The sequence below is a fragment of the Polyodon spathula genome, chromosome 16 (genome assembly GCF_017654505.1).
Source record: "Polyodon spathula isolate WHYD16114869_AA chromosome 16, ASM1765450v1, whole genome shotgun sequence".
NCBI lineage: Eukaryota > Metazoa > Chordata > Actinopteri > Acipenseriformes > Polyodontidae > Polyodon > Polyodon spathula.
This window is the reverse complement of record NC_054549.1, coordinates 20004520-20024883: the sequence shown is the minus strand read 5'-3', so window position 1 is coordinate 20024883 and position 20364 is coordinate 20004520. Positions and strand designations below refer to the sequence as shown.

At 39.9% G+C, this 20364-nt stretch overlaps 1 protein-coding gene and 1 pseudogene across 1 annotated transcript; both read left to right on the top strand.

Annotated features, from left to right (window-relative positions):
- Positions 1-754: 754 nt before the first annotated feature.
- Positions 755-13713, top strand: LOC121329247 (serine/threonine-protein kinase PINK1, mitochondrial-like). The gene is made up of 8 exons (XM_041274739.1): positions 755-1186; positions 1946-2221; positions 2702-2805; positions 5124-5306; positions 8581-8744; positions 9578-9724; positions 11527-11750; positions 12255-13713. The coding sequence occupies exons 1-8, from the start codon at positions 830-832 to the stop codon at positions 12528-12530; spliced, it is 1731 nt and encodes a 576-aa protein (XP_041130673.1). The 5' UTR covers positions 755-829; the 3' UTR covers positions 12531-13713.
- A 5390-nt stretch (positions 13714-19103) lies between these two features.
- The window catches only part of LOC121328963, a 46190-nt pseudogene continuing 44929 nt past the window's right edge, over positions 19104-20364 (top strand).

Below are 20364 nucleotides of genomic sequence, written 5' to 3'. Positions count from 1 at the left end.
ACACACCCCTATCAACAAAATTAAAAAAACTATCCAAACTCAATGCACTTATTTGGTCTAACGCTGCATAAAATGTTAGAAAGCATTGGTTGTGTTTATCAGATGTATGTTCTTTGTTTGGTACTTTTTAAAAGCTGCTATATGAATTGAACCATTTCTTTGTATGAATTACCTGTTTCTGTTCAACACATCAGGTGAGTATTTTTCTCTTTTTGGAATCGTGTATTGTAACGTTCTGGGGTAACAAAAGGGAGGCAGACGCCCGCCCCCTCACAGGTGCACCAACTCAGGATAGTGGCAAAACACGGAAGAGCGACACAAAACTTTACAACAAATAACATAAATAGCTCAATATGTTGTATTCAAATCCAGCAACCAAATAACACTGTTGCTAAGGAGATGTGTTATTCATGATTTTTCTGTTAGTCATGGTTTAGTTTTCTAGACTTTATTAATGTTGAAATAAAACAACATGATCTTACCACCACACTAGATCCACTTCATGTGCAAAGTGAAAAACAAAATAAAGTATTGAAAAGTAACTACAGCACTGGGACTTGCGAGAAACCACGATGCCCTTTAATAATATAAAAAGCTAAGGTATTTATTAAATGTAAATATTGTATTATACCGACGCTTGAACAACAATAGACACGCCAATAATGACGCATAAGGTGAATTAAAAACAGGTGCTCTATGTGTGTGCTTATTTTAGACTGTTGTTATGATATGTGACGTGGACTTCGTGATAAGCGACTTCCCTTCATTAGCAAACTAGATTCAGGATTGCACTGCGTTTACAGTAAAACGGGTGCTTCTAGCGCCAAACATGTCTGTTAGACATGCTATAGGCCGTGGGCTGGAGCTGGGACGCTCGGTACTGCAGCTCGGGCTTCTGAAACCAGCGGCCCGGGTTGCAGCTAAGTTCCGAGGAGAGCGACTCAGGCTAAGCCAAACCTCCAGCCGAGTACAGCCTCAGACTTTCCTGCCGGGTCGTTATCGGTATTACCGAGTGTCTCTCAGCGGGCTTGCGGCTCAGCTGCAGCGGCGGGTGTTCTGGAGGATTCCCAGTTCGGGCTCCCCCAGGAACAGAGCTGTGTTTTTGGCTTTCGGGGTAGGCTTGGGTCTTATTGAACAACAGCTGGAAGAAGACAGAACGGTCGTTACGACATGTCAGGGAATTCAGGTATGGCCTTGTTTTGTTTACAAGTTTGGGACAGGAAGGGGCAGATTACACTGAACCACGTCAGTTAGTTTGTAAAAAAACCTGCATAGAAACACATGGACCCCACAAAGTGTTCTTTTATCCACAATTTCTAAAGCTTATGGGAAAGTACCAACATCATGTTTTGTTGTTTTTATAAAATAAATAAATAAAATAAAGTGTAACCGTAACCCATGGTAGCGTTTTAAAATATTTTCCAAATCCAATAAGGTCACGCATTTTTTTAATGTTAACATTATTTAAATGCAGTGCATGATAGCCACATTAAAATGCCTATATTTTAAAACACAAAAATACACATTTTAAGACCTGTAAGATTTCATAGTATACGACGCCAGCTTTGTATTAAATGTAATGACACCCATCACTAAAGGGAACTCGTGGTTAAACTAGAAAATACATTCTTCATACAGAAAGCTTCAGTACTGTGTCATCGTCTGAAGTGAGGATTATGTGACCAATCATCTCTGTACCTCTGAACTCTGGAGGTGAAAGGTCAAAGCAGCCAACTTCTTTCTGGAATGAGGAAATCAAAGACATTTAGGATTCCAGAGCAACACTGAATTTAGTGAAAGTTGCCATGGAATCCATAGCTTACAGAAAAGACAGCACAAACTAATTTGTTTTACTGCAGTGCACAAGAACATTTGGGAATACGTTTGTCATTAGGTTCTCAATAAATGCATTGTATGGCTTATTTTTCATTCCTTTTCTTGAAAGGCACTTTTCCATAACAAGGCAAAGAAACATGAAAGCCCACTAAAGCCCTTCACCACCGGCTACAAACTGGAGGATTACGTCATTGGACAGCAGATTGGGAAAGGCTGTAACGCTGCAGTGTACGAGGCTACTGCTCCATTCGCTGCCCCCTGGAAACCTGAGCAAGTCCATGTGCAGTCACCCCCCAGGGGGGAAGCGCTCCTGGACACCGGCCTCACTCTGACAAGCCGTCCAGCTCGGCTCCCGCTGGCTGTGAAAATGATGTGGAATATCACGGTTGGTGTCATTTAAAACAACCCATAACAGCATTGTAGGGCTTCAACTGTAGTGTGAACACCAGTAACCAATCAGAAAAGCCGTCAGAACAACGACTGCAACATTTGTTTGTGTATAAACAACCCGATATAATATGTGTAAGATTGTGTGTATGTATAGGGACAAGACTGAAGAAATGTGCAAATTAAATACAAAAGTGACTTGTGCTGTACACTTACTATTATGCAAACACTAAAACTAGCGCCTATTTTCCTGTGTACTTTTGACAACAGTAAAATGTTTCTGAAAAATTCAAAAAGTTTAAACAACTCCATTAACAACTTATTTTTACAATTTAGTTTTAAATGTTGAAACTGGAGAGAAACTAGTATTGAGCAGTTGAGAGATCTGATGCGAAGGTTTTTTTTTTTTTTTTTTTGTAGCTCTGGTCCACATATGCTTTGCAATACTTTACAGATTCCTGTGTGTTCCCTATTGCAGGCAGGATCTTCCAGTGAGTCTCTCCTGAGAGCCATGGGTCAGGAATTGGTTGCAGCTCCTCCAGTTGCTATGAGCAGAGAGAGAGGAACAGCTGCACTAAATGGGTGAGCTGTGTGTAATGCAGTATCATATCACATTATGTTGTCTTCAAGTTAAACATTAAATAACTCTAGTAAATGAAATCGGCAGCAAATGGCTTTTTTGTGAAAATGGTGAAAGATTGCAAATACAGTTACTGTGTATTCAAGCTCATGTCAATTAGGACAGATCTATACTGTATATTAGAGGAGTCAATGCCAAGACTTGTGATGTTCAACCTCATGTCAATTAGGACAGATCTATATTGCCATTTCCTGGGTAAGACAAAAAAATGTAGTTAATGGATTTGAACAGCTTCACAAATGTATTTACTTTTCTTAGCACCCCTGACATTTTGGTGTCAGATGAATATGTCTTTTGAAGTATTATTTATTTAAGGGCAATTCCAGCATTAAATGTAACTTTGTTACCATACACCAGGGCTCCTTTAATGAATTTAAGAAACATTATAGACTAAAATTTTTGTTTTGTTGCCAAGATAGTCATTGTGAATGTGACAGAAATGGACAAGCCTTGCTGGGTCACTTTACATGTTCTCAGAAGTCTGTGGTTTGTGGGATCTCCACCCAAAACATTTATTGTAATGGTTCTAAGAAAGACTTGTCTGCTCCCCTAAATCATATTCATGAATGTGTCAGGTTTTTAATATTTTAATAGTGCAACCCGAAGTCCAGTGTTCTGGGTGTGACACGGTGTCTGAAATGTATCAAGAAATTAATAAATCATGTTTAAAAATAAAACTTTAAATGGACATTTGTCCACAAAATATTATTATTATTTTAAAATCATGAAATATAAATACAATTATGATTACACTGATTTAATCTTGTGTTATGTACACACTACATTTTGTTTATGTGACTCAGAGACAAGATAAGTTTTCAGTGAAAAATCTGTCTGGTAATTCAGTCAGCGGGACTGACAAGATTAATAAACATTATTATATTATTATTTTATTAATTAAGAACATAATTAAATCTACCTCCTAATGAGGTTCTCTTAACAATGTCGACTGTAGAAGGATCTTCTGTGTAAGAATGCAGTGTTCTCTGACAGCTTTCTGAACTGCTGATAAATGACCACGTGATGTGTCAGCAGTGACTGAGTGAGAGACATGAACTAGAACGGGAACGTTTGTTTTTACAAACACGCCCCTTTGTGGACACATGCTACAAGTAGCTAAAAATTGAGACACAACTTTAGTTATTAAATAAAAACATGTAAACAAATAAAATAAAAAGCTTTTTGAAGGGCGTCCTGAATTGTTATAATAACGTGATGTAAAATGAAACTTGAAATCCAAGTGCTTTGAATGAAGTGACTGAACATGATGTCACTTCAGTGTAAAGATACGTGTATTTGGGCGATCTTAAATCAGTGAAAATGTGTATACCTTGTGTGTAATGTATACGTGTTTTTAGCAGATTACCACTAACTTTGTCAATTTAACTAGCGGCACTTCACTGTGCTAGACATTTTACTAAGGAGGAGCGTTAACGTGAACAGAAAAATGTAAGATCTGTAGATGAGAGGAAACACTTTTATCCCCATTAAAATGACAGACACAGTTTTTTGGTATTGTGATTTGTTTATGTGGTCTCATTGCAATTTGCCATGGTGTCCTTCAGTGATTGCAATTCATATTGTGCTTGTGTATAATAAGACCTGTGATTTCTTTACAATCTCATCAAGCTTACTACCAGCCACGTCCAGAACAGCCACGTCCTGAACGCTAATCTGGGCACTTACTATTAAGAAAGGGTCAACATTTCTTATTCCATAACATGCATTTTAAAAAGTTAGCTTTGCAGAGAAAGTTTGAAAAAAATATAACGTAGTATACAACTTTTGTAGAAAAACTTTACCAAGAAAATGTTATGGATGTGACATTTGGTTTTATTTAAACACCATTATTTTGAATCACTGTAAAACATGTTCCTTTATCCCAAGAAAATGTAATATTAGTAACTTGGTATTACATACTTTATAGAGTAAAAATGTGATTTACAAATGTGTAACTAAAACATTTGTCCCACCATTGATACTTAAAATGTATGGAAGCCGGACTTTTTTTTTTTTTTTTAACAGTAACTTTAAATGTCTGTAAAGAAAAGTCACTAACTGAAAAAAGTACAGCATTCATAAATACATGCGCTTTAGTAAAAATAGAGGAATATATGTTTGCTTGCTTGTTTTGTTTGTTTTTTAATCATGTCATGGTCACTTTATCATGGAATTGCCCTTGATGCTGTTTTAACTTTCATTTTGTAATCTAATTTGCTGATCTGGTTTAGAGATGGCTTATTTTTTGAGCTCTTTTCAGGCAATTTGGCTGCATCAGGAAGAAGCTGGAGCCTCATCCCAGTGTAATCCAGGTTTTCCGCGCTTTTACTGCAGATGTGCCTCTGCTACCTGGTGCCTGGGCTGATTATCTTGATATGCTGCCTGCCAGATTGAATCCAGATGGCATCGGACACAACCGCACCCTGTTCTTAGTAATGAAGAAGTAAGCAAATTGAAGATTATTTGAATATTGGATAAACCTACATATTGCAAGGTTATGTCTGTGGGTAATAGCTGCATAATATAGCCAAACAAACCAGTTATTTCCATATCTGATGCCGAGAGACTAATGCATGCCTTTGTTTCATCTAGAATTGATTATTGTAATGCACTTTTTTTCTGGTTTCCCAAAACCTGTGGTATCCCGCTTGCAGCTTGTTCAGAATACCATCGCTAGAATTCTGACTAAAACCAGGAAAAGTGAACATATTACCCCTGTTTTGGCCTCTTCACACTGGCTCCCTGTATAGTATTGATTTAAAGATTTTGCTGTGAACTATAGGGCCCTGAGTGGATCAGCACCTAGTTATTTGCAGGAGTTACAGACCCTGTATGGGGTCACTTGACCCCAGGAGGTAGGGCTTTTTCTTCTAGCGCTCTTAAATTATGGAATGCTCTGCCTTCGTTTGTCAGGGAAGCTGGGACTATTACAGTTTTCAAGTCAAAACTAAAAACGCACTTTTATAAAATGGCTTTCTTATCTCAGTGGGTTTTAATGTAACTTTAAAATTGGTGCTTTTGTATTATTGTATACTGGCAGTATAGTGGCAGTTGTATGTGGGACATGCTATACTGTATTGTGGTTTGTTCTTTTTTTCTGCTATGTACTGCACAGTGCTTTGCTATACTTTTGTATAAAACACGCTATATAAATGCAATAAAGAAATAAACAAGTAGAAGTGAATAGACTGAGGCTGAAAGGCACGGTCTGTGTACACAGTACAAGTGTGGATATAAGAACATAAGAACATAAAGTTTACAAACGAGAGGAGGCCATTCGGCCCATCTTGCTCGTTTGGTTGTTAGTAGCTTATTGATCCCAAAATCTCATCAAGCAGCTTCTTGAAGGATCCCAGGGTGTCAGCTTCAACAACATTACTGGGGAGTTGATTCCAGACCCTCACAATTCTCTGTGTAAAAAAGTGCCTCCTATTTTCTGTTCTGAATGCCCCTTTGTCTAATCTCTATTTGTGACCCCTGGTCCTTGTTTCTTTTTTCAGGCTGAAAAAGTCCCTTGGGTCAACACTGTCAATACCTTTTAGAATTTTGAATGCTTGAATTAGGTCGCCACGTAGTCTTCTTTGTTCAAGACTGAACAGATTCAATTCTTTTAGCCTGTCTGCATATGACATGCCTTTTAAGCCCGGAATAATTCTGGTTACTCTTCTTTGCACTCTTTCTAGAGCAGCAATATCTTTTTTATAGCGAGGTGACCAGAACTGCACACAATATTCAAGATGAGGTCTTACTCGTGCATTGTACAGTTTTAACATTACTTCCCTTGATTTAAATTCAACACTTTTCACAATGTATCCGAGCATCTTGTTAGTCCTTTTTTATAGCTTCCCCACATTGCCTAGATGAAGACATTTCTGAGTCAACAAAAACTCCTAGGTCTTTTTCATAGATTCCTTCTCCAATTTCAGTATCTCCCATATGATATTTATAATGTACATTTTTATTTCCTGCATGCAGTACCTTACACTTTTCTCTATTAAATGTCATTTGCCATGTGTCTGCCCAGTTCTGAATCTTGCCTAGATTATTTTGAATGACCTTTGCTGCTGCAACAGTGTTTGCCACTCCTCCTACTTTTGTGCAAATTTAACAAGTTTGCTTACTATACCAGAATCTAAATCATTAATGTAGATTAGGAATAGCAGAGGACCTAATACTGATCCCTGTGGTACACCACTGGTTACCACACTCCATTCTGAGGTTTTTCCTCTAATCAGTACTTTCTGTTTTCTACATGTTAACCACTCCCTAATCCATGTACATGTGTTTCCTTGAATCCCAACTGCGTTCAGTTTGAGAATTAATCTTTTGTGCGGGACTTTGTCAAAAGCTTTCTGGAAATCTAAATAAACCATGTCATATGCTTTGCAATTATCCATTATCGATGTTGCATCCTCAAAAAAATCAAGCAAGTTAGTTAGACATGATCTCCCTTTCCTAAAACCATGTTGACTGTCTCCCAGTACCCTGTTACCATATAGGTAATTTTCCATTTTGGATCTTATTATAGTTTCCATAAGTTTGCATATAATAGAAGTCAGGCTTACTGGTCTGTAGTTACCTGGTTCAGTTTTGTTTCCCTTTTTGTGGATCGGTATTACATTTGCAATTTTCCAGTCTGTCAGTACCACCCCTGTGTCAAGAGACTGCTGCATGATCTTGGTTAGCGGTTTGTAAATTACTTCTTTCATTTCTTTGAGTACTACTGGGAGGATCTCATCCGGCCCAAGGGATTTGTTTATTTTAAGAGCTCCTAGTCCCTTTAACACTTCTGCCTCAGTTATGCTAAAGTTATTTAAAACTGGATAGGAACTGGATGACATGTGGGGCATGTTGTCAGTATCTTCCTTTGTAAAAACTTGTGAAAAGTAATCGTTTAATATATTTGCTATTTTTTTTCTTCATCTATGATTTTGCCATTTGTTTCTCTTAAACATTTAATCTCCTCTTTGAATGTTCGCTTGCTGTTGTAATATTGGAAAAACATTTTGGAATTGGTTTTAGCTCACTTAGCAATGTTCATTTCTATTTCTCTCTTGGCCTTTCTAACATCCTTTTTGACTTGCGTTTGCAGTTCTGTGTACTCTTTCTGTGTACTTTCTTTCTTTTTGGTCCTTTTTTAATGCTCTATAACCCATTCACAGACGCTCGTAGTTCTAGAATTTTATATTGCTTTCTTCGTTTACAAAAGAAATAATCTAGCTATGTTTGTTTTGCCTTTATTTTTGTGATTTTTATTGAAGAGGGAAAAGGTTGATAAAGAGAATACAGTTAAATGGCTGAGGCAGGTGGCCAATTGTGATGTCAGTTTTAATGGAATTGAAAGAGGTGGTATTGTGAAGCGGGTCAGTTGTATGAACATTGAGAATACATCACTGTAAATTCAGCATGGAATGGTTGTTGTAATGAATTGGGTGATGAGTCTAGGAATACAGAAGGTACGCTCTGATTAACTTAAACATCCTCAGCAGTCTAATAAAGTATGAGTTATTAAATTATAATTGCCAAACACATTTTTATCGCAATCCTGACTTTTTCAGTGTGGAACAGTGTAATAAATCCAAAGTTTTGACATCGATGCATGTCCACAGGGGGCTTGTTTAGACCACCAAACTGGAAGCCAGGACTTCACTAGTGAAAGGCGTGAGTTGAGAAAGTCCTCTTGGCTGTTTTACAGTGCTGTGTTTGTGTGCTTGCAGCTACCCCTGCACTTTGCGGCAGTCCCTGCAAGTTTCCCTTCCTGACAACAGGGAGGCGACTCTGCTGATTCTGCAGCTGCTAGAAGGAGTGGATCATCTGAACAGACAAGGAATCGCTCACAGAGACTTCAAATCTGACAACATCCTGCTGGAGCGTGATTCAGGTCAAAAAGAAAATCATTACAGAAATAATTCCAGTAATGTTGAACACACTGTGTTTCTAATAATTCCAGTAATATTGAACACTCTGTTTCTGGTGATACGGAATGCAGCAGACTCTAACCCAAATGAGTCGGGTCTGGACCCTGTTCAGATTAGTGATGTGATTGGTTGCATGTAATCTGTACAGTACTAAACATGGCTTGTCTAGTCTTTATGTTTTTGATACTTCCATTTCATCAGATATCAGTGGTTTCTACAGTTGCTATGAGCCTGCATTTCATTGCAGTGGAGTGGTTCTCAGTAAAGATCATTTCCGATTGTCAAGTCTACTGTAATGTGTGAACCATGTTTTAGATCAGTTCAGTTACACTAATACTGCAAGTATCTTCGTGTCCTGTCTTCAGTTAGCTTTAAATGGTGATGTGTGTGTACAGAATGTGCTTTGAAAGGGAACACATTTGAATATGCATTGTAGTCCTGAATGCAAGAAGCTGTGAATGCATTGGTCCTTTAGCGTTTGTCATAAATCTGGAGATACCCATTTGTGATGAAACTTGGGAGAATCAGAAACTGTGGATATACAGAGGCTCCTGTCTGTCCATCTCCCTTTTATATTCTTACGTGACACATTTATACAGAACAGAGAACTGCTCATCAAAAGGACAATTAATTGAGTGTGTCAGAGCCTGGGAATATATCAAAGCATCTGTTTGTCCGGCTGTACATTCCTAGGCTTGTCCTATTTGTACATGCTGTGAATGCAGTTTCGATGCTGAGTTTGTATGCACAGCGGAGGGGGACGTGTGTGTTCCTGACATACTTGTTGTGTTTTCAGTTGGCTGCCCACGCCTGGTGATCACAGATTTTGGCTGCTGTCTGGCTGAGCAACACTTGTGGTTGAAGCTACCCTTTAACAGCTATGGTGTCGATCGGGGTGGAAATGCTTGCCTCATGGCACCTGAAGTAAGTACTTCATACTTTGGCATATTTTCACAAAGGGAAGAAACCAATCAGCTAATGTAAACAGGCACTCTACCTGCAGCAGCAGGAGGTTAGAATTGTGATCTGCAAGCTCCCATTGAGGAAGAACTACAAATGTACATAAAGAGAATTTTTTTTCTAAATGGTGCTTTTGATACACTGAACATTTTAAAGGAGACCTCTAAAATGCCTCTACTTTATATTCAACATTAGCATAAAGGTAACAAGTTGAAATTAATTTAAATCTACTTGTAGGATTACAAAGCAACAATGACAAAGCAACAGTGGGGTTGCTTATAATTGCTAGATTTTTTATTTTTTTTTGCTATATCATAGTTTAAAATGACAGAACAAATGTTAGGTCCCCGGTTCAAATCCCAGCTCAGCTACTGACTCATTGTGTGACCCTGAGCAAGTCACTTAACCTCCTTGTGTTCCGTCTTTTGGGCGAAACATTCTTGTAAGTGACTCTGCAACTGATGCATAGTTCACACATAAGAACATAAGAACATAAGAACATAAGAAAGTTTACAAACGAGAGGAGGCCATTCGGCCCATCTTGCTCGTTTGGTTGTTAGTAGCTTATTGATCCCAAAATCTCATCAAGCAGCTTCTTGAAGGATCCCAGGGTGTCAGCTTCAACAACATTACTGGGGAGTTGATTCCAGACCCTCACAATTCTCTGTGTAAAAAAGTGTCTCCTATTTTCTGTTCTGAATGCCCCTTTTTCTAAACTCCATTTGTGACCCCTGGTCCTTGTTTCTTTTTTCAGGCTGAAAAAGTCCCTTGCGTCGACACTGTCAATACCTTTTAGAATTTTGAATGCTTGAATTAGGTCGCCACGTAGTCTTCTTTGTTCAAGACTGAACAGATTCAATTCTTTTAGCCTGTCTGCATATGACATGCCTTTTGAGCCCGGAATAAGTCTGGTCGCTGTTCTTTGCACTCTTTCTAGAGCAGCAATATCTTTTTTATAGCGAGGTGACCAGAACTGCACACAATATTCAAGATGAGGTCTTACAAGTGCATTGTACAGTTTTAACATTACTTCCCTTGATTTAAATTCAACACTTTTCACAATGTATCCGAGTATCTTGTTAGCCTTTTTTATAGCTTCCCCACATTGCCTAGATGAAGACATTTCTGAGTCAACAAAAACTCCTAGGTCTTTTTCATAGATTCCTTCTCCAATTTCAATATCTCCCATATGATATTTATAATGTACATTTTTATTTCCTGCGTGCAGTACCTTACACTTTTCTCTATTAAATGTCATTTGCCATGTGTCTGCCCAGTTCTGAATCTTGTCTAGATCATTTTGAATGACCTTTGCTGCTGCAACAGTGTTTGCCACTCCTCCTACTTTTGTGTCGTCTGCAAATTTAACAAGTTTGCTTACTATACCAGAATCTAAATCATTAATGTAGATTAGGAATAGCAGAGGACCTAATACTGATCCCTGTGGTACACCGCTGGTTACCACACTCCATTCTGAGGTTTTTCCTCTAATCAGTACTTTCTGTTTTCTACATGTTAACCACTCCCTAATCCATGTACATGTGTTTCCTTGAATCCCAACTGCGTTCAGTTTGAGAATTAATCTTTTGTGCGGGACTTTGTCAAAAGTCCCGCACACACCCTAGTCTTGTATCTTGTAAAGTGCTTTGTGATGGTGGTCCACTATGAAAGGTGCTATGTAAAAATAAAGATTGTTATTATTAATACTGCTAAAGGTATTAGCTGAAATGTGTTTTATTTTGTCTCTTTATAGTTGTATTAGTGTTTGAAGTTCTAGATGGATAGTCCCAGGTCCTGGTGTTGTTATTGACTACAGCAAAGCAGACGCCTGGGCAGTGGGTGCTATTGCCTATGAAATCTTTGGGCTGCCCAACCCCTTCTATACTGCAGGCCCAGAGGGACTAGAGAGCAGGACTTACCAGGAGAAGCAGCTCCCCCCGCTGCCCAGCACTGTGCCTCCTGAAGCTCGGCTTGTGGTAAAACTGCTGCTGCGCAGAAATGCAAACAAGGTGGGAATCTCTACACTTAAATGGGTATTTCACCACCCCCCAATGCCCTTCTACATGGTGATGTGTTCTACACACATTTCTACTTAACACAGAGACGAGACACACAGGTTAATCGTATTTTCTTTACACTTTCAACACAGCATGCTCTATACAGGTCCATGAAAGATAATGCCATCCAAGCAACGGCTGACTGCTACTTCAGTATGGAAATAGAACCAGTAAACTACCCTTTTGTGTGTAATAATGAGACACAAACTATTTATTAACCGTTTAGTAATGTTTGGTACACAGCTACATCTTATGATGTTATTGCTGAAGTTCCATTACGTGTTGTTCAATCAAAATGAATCCATAAATACACTTGAGACCCACAGACTTCTAGAAGTGGTTTATTATTTAAACCATATTTATTGCAGAAGGTCTAGAAATTAAAGAAGGTGACATTCAAGTATCCACACACTACACTGTCGTTGTCTAATGGTTTGTTTTGTGTATTTGTTTTAGCGCCCAAGTGCTAGAGTTGCTGCCAATTTGCTCCACATTTGTCAGTGGGGTGGAAATCTCCAGAATGTGGACAGAATGAAGATGCAGAAGATTGCTGACTGGCTTCTGTGCCGCTCCGCTGCTGCACTGCTGCATGCTGGGTACAATGCTGGAAACATGGTGGAGGCGGAGCTGCAGAGAAACTTCCTCTCCAATGTTGACTTGGGAGAGCTGCGAATGGCCATGGCTTTTCTGAGCTGCGAATGGATAATGAGGGACTTGGTTTGCGTACATTAGGATTCAAAATATCTTTACAAACGTTTTATTTTGAGGGCCATAGAGTCTAAGGGTGTATTCATTAAGCTATACCAGTTAAACAAGTATTTTCTTGCAGGTAAACTTTAAACATAGCCAGTGTTAAGTTGGTGTATGAAATTATAAAAGTATTTAATTCTTGCAATAACACTACTTAAGTAATATTAAAAGCAACTAAATAAGTGTAACTATGATCGACTAGAAATCGCATTCAGTGTTTTCAATGAAAAATACTTCTAGTCCAAAGGTTTGTCATTGAATATATTTAGATTTGTTTTAGTGCTTCCTGATTTAGCACTGTTGAATGTTTTATCATTTATAGATGGAATAACAGTTATACATTTTTAAATACATTGTGTTTTGTTGCTTTGTCTAGAAACTGTCGTCTTGTTTCTTATTTCTCAATTAGATTATCTACAGGTCCAAGAAAAGAAAGATCTGGGCTTGCCTCTCCGTCCACCATCCCTAGTTTGCCTGTAGAGTACATGCTCTTGTATATTTCACAAAGGCTTCTAGAAATTCTATTGAGGTAGCACAGGCCATTAGTGTGCGAGTCTAGTAGACATTCAGCCTGGTCAGTATGGGGAATGCAGGGCAGGGAACCTCTTTATAGAGCACTTTACCATTGTAAAGAGAAGCCATTGCAAGTTCTCGTCGTGAAAGTCTATTAATATATCATTTTATTTTCCCATCTGATCAATGCAAATCCCCTCCTGTTCAAAACCAAGCTTTGGTGGAGTTTTTGGGATACTTTGTCAGCAGTGATTTATATTGAGTGAAGAAGAAACACTCCTCTCAACAGGACCAGACTGTAGGAGATCTCCGGTTGTGCCCAGCTATGCCAGTTATTTGGAAGCCATGATTCATATCTAGCATCACGTACAAACAACATTTAAAAATCTATTATAGATAGAAATGTTGAAGCAAAGTGTAGTGAAAATGAAAGTGTTTTCATGAAACTCCATAGTAGAGAGATGAACTAGGGAATGCAGTTTGTTTGCATTTTTTTAATGGTTGATCCATATGTAATAACTTGGCTGTTTTTGTCAGTTTAAGTTTTCTCAGCCAATGTATAACATGTGCAAATAAACATTCATAATTATTGTTTCATGCCTGTATCCTGTTGGAGACAGTATTTCCCAGCTTAATAAAGTGGTTCTCCTAACTTGTAATCCCCTGCAAGGGATCGTTGTATAATTATTATCCCCCAGCGAGGCGGAAGCGAAGTGGAGGCTGGCATGGGTGTTGCATTTTGGAGTTCTGCCTATCTGTTTTGTTTGTTTGTCTGTCTGACTGCATGTCTGTATGCCACGCATACATTACAAGTTTACATATAGAATCTTTGAAGTTATGAAATTTGAAGAAGAAACAATAGAAAATCATATGGAATACAATAAGGTATTAAACAGGGATACAACATTCCTGTAGAGTTAGTACTGAGGGTCCTCTTGTAGATACTCGTGACTGTAGAGTTAGTACAGAGGGTGTTCTTGTAGATACTCATATGACTTTTTTACATTATGTACATTTTTCATTTAAATCTGTTTTTTCTATTTTAACTTATTACAGCTTCTGCATTGTATATTTATAAATATATTTGAGGAGCAACTAAATCTTGTATGCTGTGACAAGCACCCTTGTAGTCTTCTCTTGTTATTGGTTTACATACACTGAACCACACGCTCTATACTGCTGTACACACTGACACAGAAATGAATTACCTTAGTGGCGTTCAGACCCCGAGCAGACTAAGAAAGCCTTGTCTTCAATTATGCTGATTTCCTGTAGCACTTCTACACAGAAGACCCCATCAGGCAAGAATGATTTGGTAATACTTTAGATATAATGTGATATACTCTTCAAAATAAAATAAAAACATGTTTGAATGTACTTTTTATAGCATTAGTATAGCACTTTGCATAGTAAAATAGACAGTTCAAAGAACCTTAACCTGTACAGAAATCATTAAGACATTAAATAGTCACTTTCAAAGGTCAAATAAAGTTCAAGGTCAACAGATATCAGTAATGGGTATGCCCACCATTGGCATCAATGACGGCCTGACATCTCCTGCCCATGGATCAAATCAGAGCCTGGATAACATGCTAGGGAATGGCAACCCACTCAGATCTGGTGATCGAGATGGCCAGGGAAGCACTGGGACATTGTTCTGAGTGAGGAAAGCTGTGGTGGCCTGGGCTGTGTGCAGTCATGCATTGTGATGCTGGAAAATTACGTTATGATGGTTCATGAGTGGGAGGCCGTGTGATCTCGACAATATTGCTGAGTTGTCAGGTTGTTGAACATGAACAAGGTTGGTTCTGCCGCTGTCTAAAATTGCCGCCACACCATGACACTCCCACCACCAAATCTGTCAACACTGTCGCACACAGTTGGCAGCAAAACCTTATGACGTCGCCTTTATACCTGGGCTCTTCTATAGGCACTTTGAAGCAGAAATCTGGATTCATTACTGAACACCATATTTCTCCATCTTTGTATGGGCCATACTCTGATTATGACACCACTGAAGTCATAGTACAGGATTTAGCAGCGTAAGACTCACTCTTCAGACTGACCGCCTTGCTCGGATACCCGCCTTCCGTAGGCAGTTTCTGACAGTCTGGTTGGAAATTCTGCGCTTTCCTGATACTGCAGATGTTGTAGAGGTTGCAGTGGTGAACTTGTCACGTAAATGACGTAAGCGTATAAATCTGTCCTGGGCTGCTGTCGTCGCACATGGTCTACCAGATCTTGGGCAGTCAAGTGTTTTCCACGTTGCTGGTATCGGTGCCAAAGTTGTCCTAGTGCTCTGGGAAACATTCAGACGCCATGCCACGGTGGACAAAGATTCGCCTGGCTTCCAAATGTCCAATAACATTATTCCATTGAGCCTTGGTAAGTCTAGGCATAACTTCAAATGTGTCTACAGCAAACACCAATAAGACAAGCAAGCTGAGAACCCTTCACTTTTATAGCCACATCTCGGCATGTTGCATGTGCAGTGAATGCATGGGAATATTGCAAGTCTTAAGCAAATGGTGTTAATTTTGGAAATATTCACATGTTTTGGCTTACGTCATGCATTTTCGATACTGACAATGTGACACTGTCAGCAAAATGTGTTTAAATAAAATACAGTTCTTTTGATCAAGTTTTGTTGCAATTTTTAAGAGATTGAAGAAAAAAAATATCTGCTATGCGTTTCTTTTTTTCAAGGTATATAATACGTTTAGCAAATGCAATTTCAGCCCCCTCTGCAACTGTGGTAATTTGTAAACACAATCACAGTTTCAAAGGGACGGATATTACAGCTGCACATCCTTAGTAGTCAATATTAAAACTACAGAATCACTTGGATCCTTTAGCATCCAGCTTGACAAATGTTCTGAGATCAATGAGGTACTAGAAACCAGACCAGCTTCGATTGGGCTGAATGGCCTCCTTGGTGCACTATTGAGATCTGCTCCAAAGAAGTTGAGCAGCTACTGACCACTCTGACTTCGAGTATGTAAAAATCAGCCTGTATTCTGCAGCGCTCTGAACAATATATACCATTGATATCAACTACATTTCATAACATGGCATTTCCTGTCTATTCAATATCCTATTGGGCTCACTATCTGATGTTTCTTTGAACAAATTTTCTTTTACTAATGGACCATGCTTCTGAAAAGACTCTTAAAGTGGTCTTTCATAGAAAGAACCCTATACTGTGCATAATATAAATTTAAATAAGAACAATTAAATATTATAGCGTATTTCCATCTTGTGTGAACTATCTGATAAAAATAAATTTCAGGTGGCTGTAGCATATCAATATCAGGTTTTATTATATATTAGAAATGTATCTTTAGCATGTCTGAGGACTTCCAACATTTTCTCATTTAAGAAGACCATAAGAACATAAGAAAATTCACAAACGAGAGGAGGCATTCGGCCCATCTTGCTCGTTTGGTTGTTAGTAGCTTATTGATCCCAGAATCTCTTCTTGAAGGATCCCAGGGTGTCAGCTTCAACAACATTACTGGGGAGTTGTTTCCAGACTCTCGCAATTCTCTGTGTAAAAAAGTGCCTCCTATTTTCTGTTCTGAATGCCCCTTTATCTAATTTCCATTTGTGACCCCTGGTCCATGTTTCTTTATCAGGTCGACATTGTCAATACCTTGTAGAATTTTGAATGCTTGAATCAGATCTCCATGTAGTCTTCTTTGTTCAAGACTGAATAGATTAAATTATTTTAGCCTGTCTACATATGCCATGCCTTTTAAACCCAGAATAATTCTGGTCGCTCTTCTTTGCACTCTTTCTAGAGCAGCAATATCCTTTTTGTAGTGAGGTGATCAGAACTGAACACAATATTCTAGGTGAGGTCTTACTAATGCATTATAAAGTTTTAACATTACTTTCCTTAATTTAAATTCAACACTTTTCCCAATATACCCGAATATCTTGTTGGCCTTTTTTTATAGCTTCCCCACATTGTCTAGATGAAGATATTTCTGAGTCAACATAAACTCCTAGGTCTTTTTCATAGATTTCAACAATTTCAATATCTCCCATATGATATTTATAATGCACATTTTTATTGCCTGTGTGCAGTACCTTACACTTGTCTCTATTAAATGTAATTTGCCATGTGTCTGCCCAGTTCTGAATCTTGTCTAGATCATTTTGAATGACCTTTGCAGCTGCAACAGTGTTTGCCACCTATTTTTGTGTCGTCTGCAAATTTAACAAGTTTGCTTACTATACCAGAATCTAAGTCATTAATGTAGATTAGGTAGAGCAGAGGACCTGATACCATGTGTTTTTCAGATAATTTAACAAGCTTATTTTTCTGTATATTTTACACCATTTTAATGATCTGAACAGTGGTGGACAAAAAAAGAATAAATTAAATATTCACTCAATTGGGCAGCAAAAGGTTAATAGCAAACTGTAGTGGTATTAGTGCCATGCTAACCTAACATCTGTTTGTAACTAAACTCCATTGCTGTACAGATCCTACTGTGGGGCTGACACTGCTACTTTGAGAACGGCCACACAATAGAGGAGAAACCTCAAAATGGAGTGGGGTAACCAGTGGGGTAACCAGGGATCAGTAATAGGTCCTCTGCTATTCCTATTATATATTAATCACTTAGAGTCTGTTATAGTAAGCAAACTTGTGGCAAACATTGATGCAGCAGCAAAGGTCTTCCGAAATGATCTAGACAGCATTCTGAACTGGGCAGACACATGACAAATGACACTTAATAAAGAAAAGTGTAAGGTACTGCACGCAGGAAATAAAAATGTGCATTATAAATATCATATGGGAGATACTGAAATTGGAGAAGGAATCTATGAAAAAGACCTAGGAGTTTTTGTTGACTCAGAAATGTCTTCATCTTGACAATGTGGGGAAGCTATAAAAAAATGCCAACAAGATGCTCGGATATATAGTGAAAAGTGTAAATCAAGGCCATATGTTGGAGTGAGAAAATCTCTATAGCATCACAGCTATCTACAAGGACATCAGCGGATGTCCAAGAAAACTGACCTCACGTTAAAGCTCTTACTAGAGCAGCGAGTTTTCTTGGCTGACAAGGAGTGCCTTTCCGAGGAATCAGGACATCTAATAATATAGGAAACTTTGTCGAATTGTTGCATGTGTTTTATGAGACCGATGAAAACCTTAGAAGAAAAATGGAGCTAAGGTAAGGGCATTATTCATCACACAAGTACCTAAATGACCTGATGTAGATATTTGGTGAGCGAATACAAAACACAATTGTTGCTGAAAGTCAACACGTGAAGTTCTTTGCAATTTTAGTTGATGAGACAAAGGATCTATTGAAGAAGGAGTAACTCGCTTTAATAATTAGGTACGTTCATAAAGGTTGTGTGAAAGAAAGAGCTATTGGCACATACCACATGCATAACTTAAGTGCTGATTCCCTAGCTAATTTTATTTATGAAAAAGTGTGCAGTATGGGACTTGATTTCCAGTTTTGTGAAGGGTAGTGTTACGATGGTGTAATGAGTGGCTGTGCAAATGGAGTCCAGGCAAAAATAAAGGAAAAAGTACCCTGTGCTGTATATATTCACTGCTATGCACATAGACTGAGCTTGGTCAGAAAGCATTCAGATATGCATTGCAGTTCTTGAAACACTCAAACTGGCGTGCCTGGCACCTTCTACCATACCCCGTTCAAAGGCGCTTAAATCTTTTGTTGCCCATTTAATCTTTGAATGTCACACTGTAGCAGGGGGAGATCTGTGCTGGCTCTGCTGGCGTGTTCACAGTGCTGCAGGAAGAGGGCGGCAGTCGTCATGGCAGTGACACGGGGAGGTGGGAAAAAGTGGGTGTGTGGACTTTCCCCCTCTCTGAATGGCTGAGAGGCGAGTCTTGGGGAGCAGTTTGAGGCGATGATGGACCTCCTGCGCCAGACGTTCACCGTGGCAGTGCAGGGGGCGGCTAGACCAGCAGCTCCAGACCCCCAGTTACAACGCCCCACAAAAATGATGGCCGAGGATCGACCCGAAGCCTATTTAGAGGTGTTTGAGGCCATGGTGACCTCGGCCAGGTGGGATCCAGCACAGTGGGCTAGCTACCTGCTGCCTCAGCTCAAAGGAGAGGCGCAAGCAGCGGCGAGAACGCTGTCCCCAGAGCGGATGATGGACTACCCCACGTCGAAAACTGTTATCCTTAATCGCGTGTGGGCCACACCGGAGGGGTATCGGAAGAAATTCCGGGAGGAGCAGTTTGCGGCAGGGGAGCACCCACGAGCCATTGCCCACCACTTGAAGGATTACGCCCTGGGTTGGTTGAACCCGGATGGGAACACCAAAGCCAGGGTGGTGGAGATGATTGTGGTTGAGCACTTCCTGGAGTGTCTAGCCCCGGGACCTCGGCTGTGGGTCCAGCAACAGGCACCAGATACGCTGGACTGGGCGTTCGAACTAGCCGAGCAGTATCAGGCAGCGGAGCCAACGCCTGCGAAACTGTCTGGGAGGAGTGCGGCTACTGGATCGTCCCCTCAACTGGCCCCAAGAGGGCGAAGGGACTGGGTGGAAGGGGTAGTCCAGGATGTGGTTGGGGGGTGTCGACGGGAGCTCCCGGCCCGGGAACTGAGGCAGGGTGGGGATACCCACGGGCTGCTGCAGTGTCGGACCGGGGTCTCGCGCGGACACATTATCGGCGAGCCCCTTTTATGGCTCTAGTGTTTCCCCCTGTTGCCAAAACGTCGGGGAGAGAAACCAGCCCACCGAGGTGTTGGACGTGCAGGGAGGTGGGCCACCTTGCCCGGGACTGCCCCGTGATGGAGTTTGACCTCAGCCGAACAGGTAGGTACGTTCAATTACCTCAGTCACTTCAGCACACGGGTTTTGTTATTCCTGTGACAGTGGATGGTACAAAACCCAGGCTCTCCTGGATTCAGGGTGTGGTCAGTCTCGTAAATGTATATTGGGACGGGTGCATATTAAATGTATTCATGGGGATGTACGCTCCTATCCCAAGATCAATGTGTGTATGACTATTGGCCAGCAGGTGACGCAGGTGCAGGTAGGATTATGTCTTTGATTGCCAGTACCAGTAGTTCTGGGATGGGAATGTGAGCAGTTTAAGGATTGGTTAGCTGCCCTGACAGCCCCGTCCTCTTTATTGGTTAAGAAAGAGGAAGGAATTGGAGAAATGTTTCCCTTTCGCGATCCAGAATGGTTTTGCCATAAATTTAAACCCGTAAAACTAAATGGGAGCGCCGGATCGCTAAGAATGTGGGCTGGCAATGGAGAGAGTCGGAGAAGTTTCAGGTGGGGGCGGTTGGTG

What these genes read in the sequence shown, in the direction of transcription:
- LOC121329247 (XM_041274739.1), top strand. Translation starts at nt 830, where the DNA reads ATGTCTGTTAGACATGCTATAGGCCGTGGGCTGGAGCTGGGACGCTCG. An exon ending in CGACATGTCAGGGAATTCAG is followed by an intron (nt 1,187 to 1,945) that starts GTATGGCCTTGT and finishes TTTTCTTGAAAG; the next exon opens with GCACTTTTCCATAACAAGGC. An exon ending in CTGTTCTTAGTAATGAAGAA is followed by an intron (nt 5,307 to 8,580) that starts GTAAGCAAATTG and finishes GTGTGCTTGCAG; the next exon opens with CTACCCCTGCACTTTGCGGC.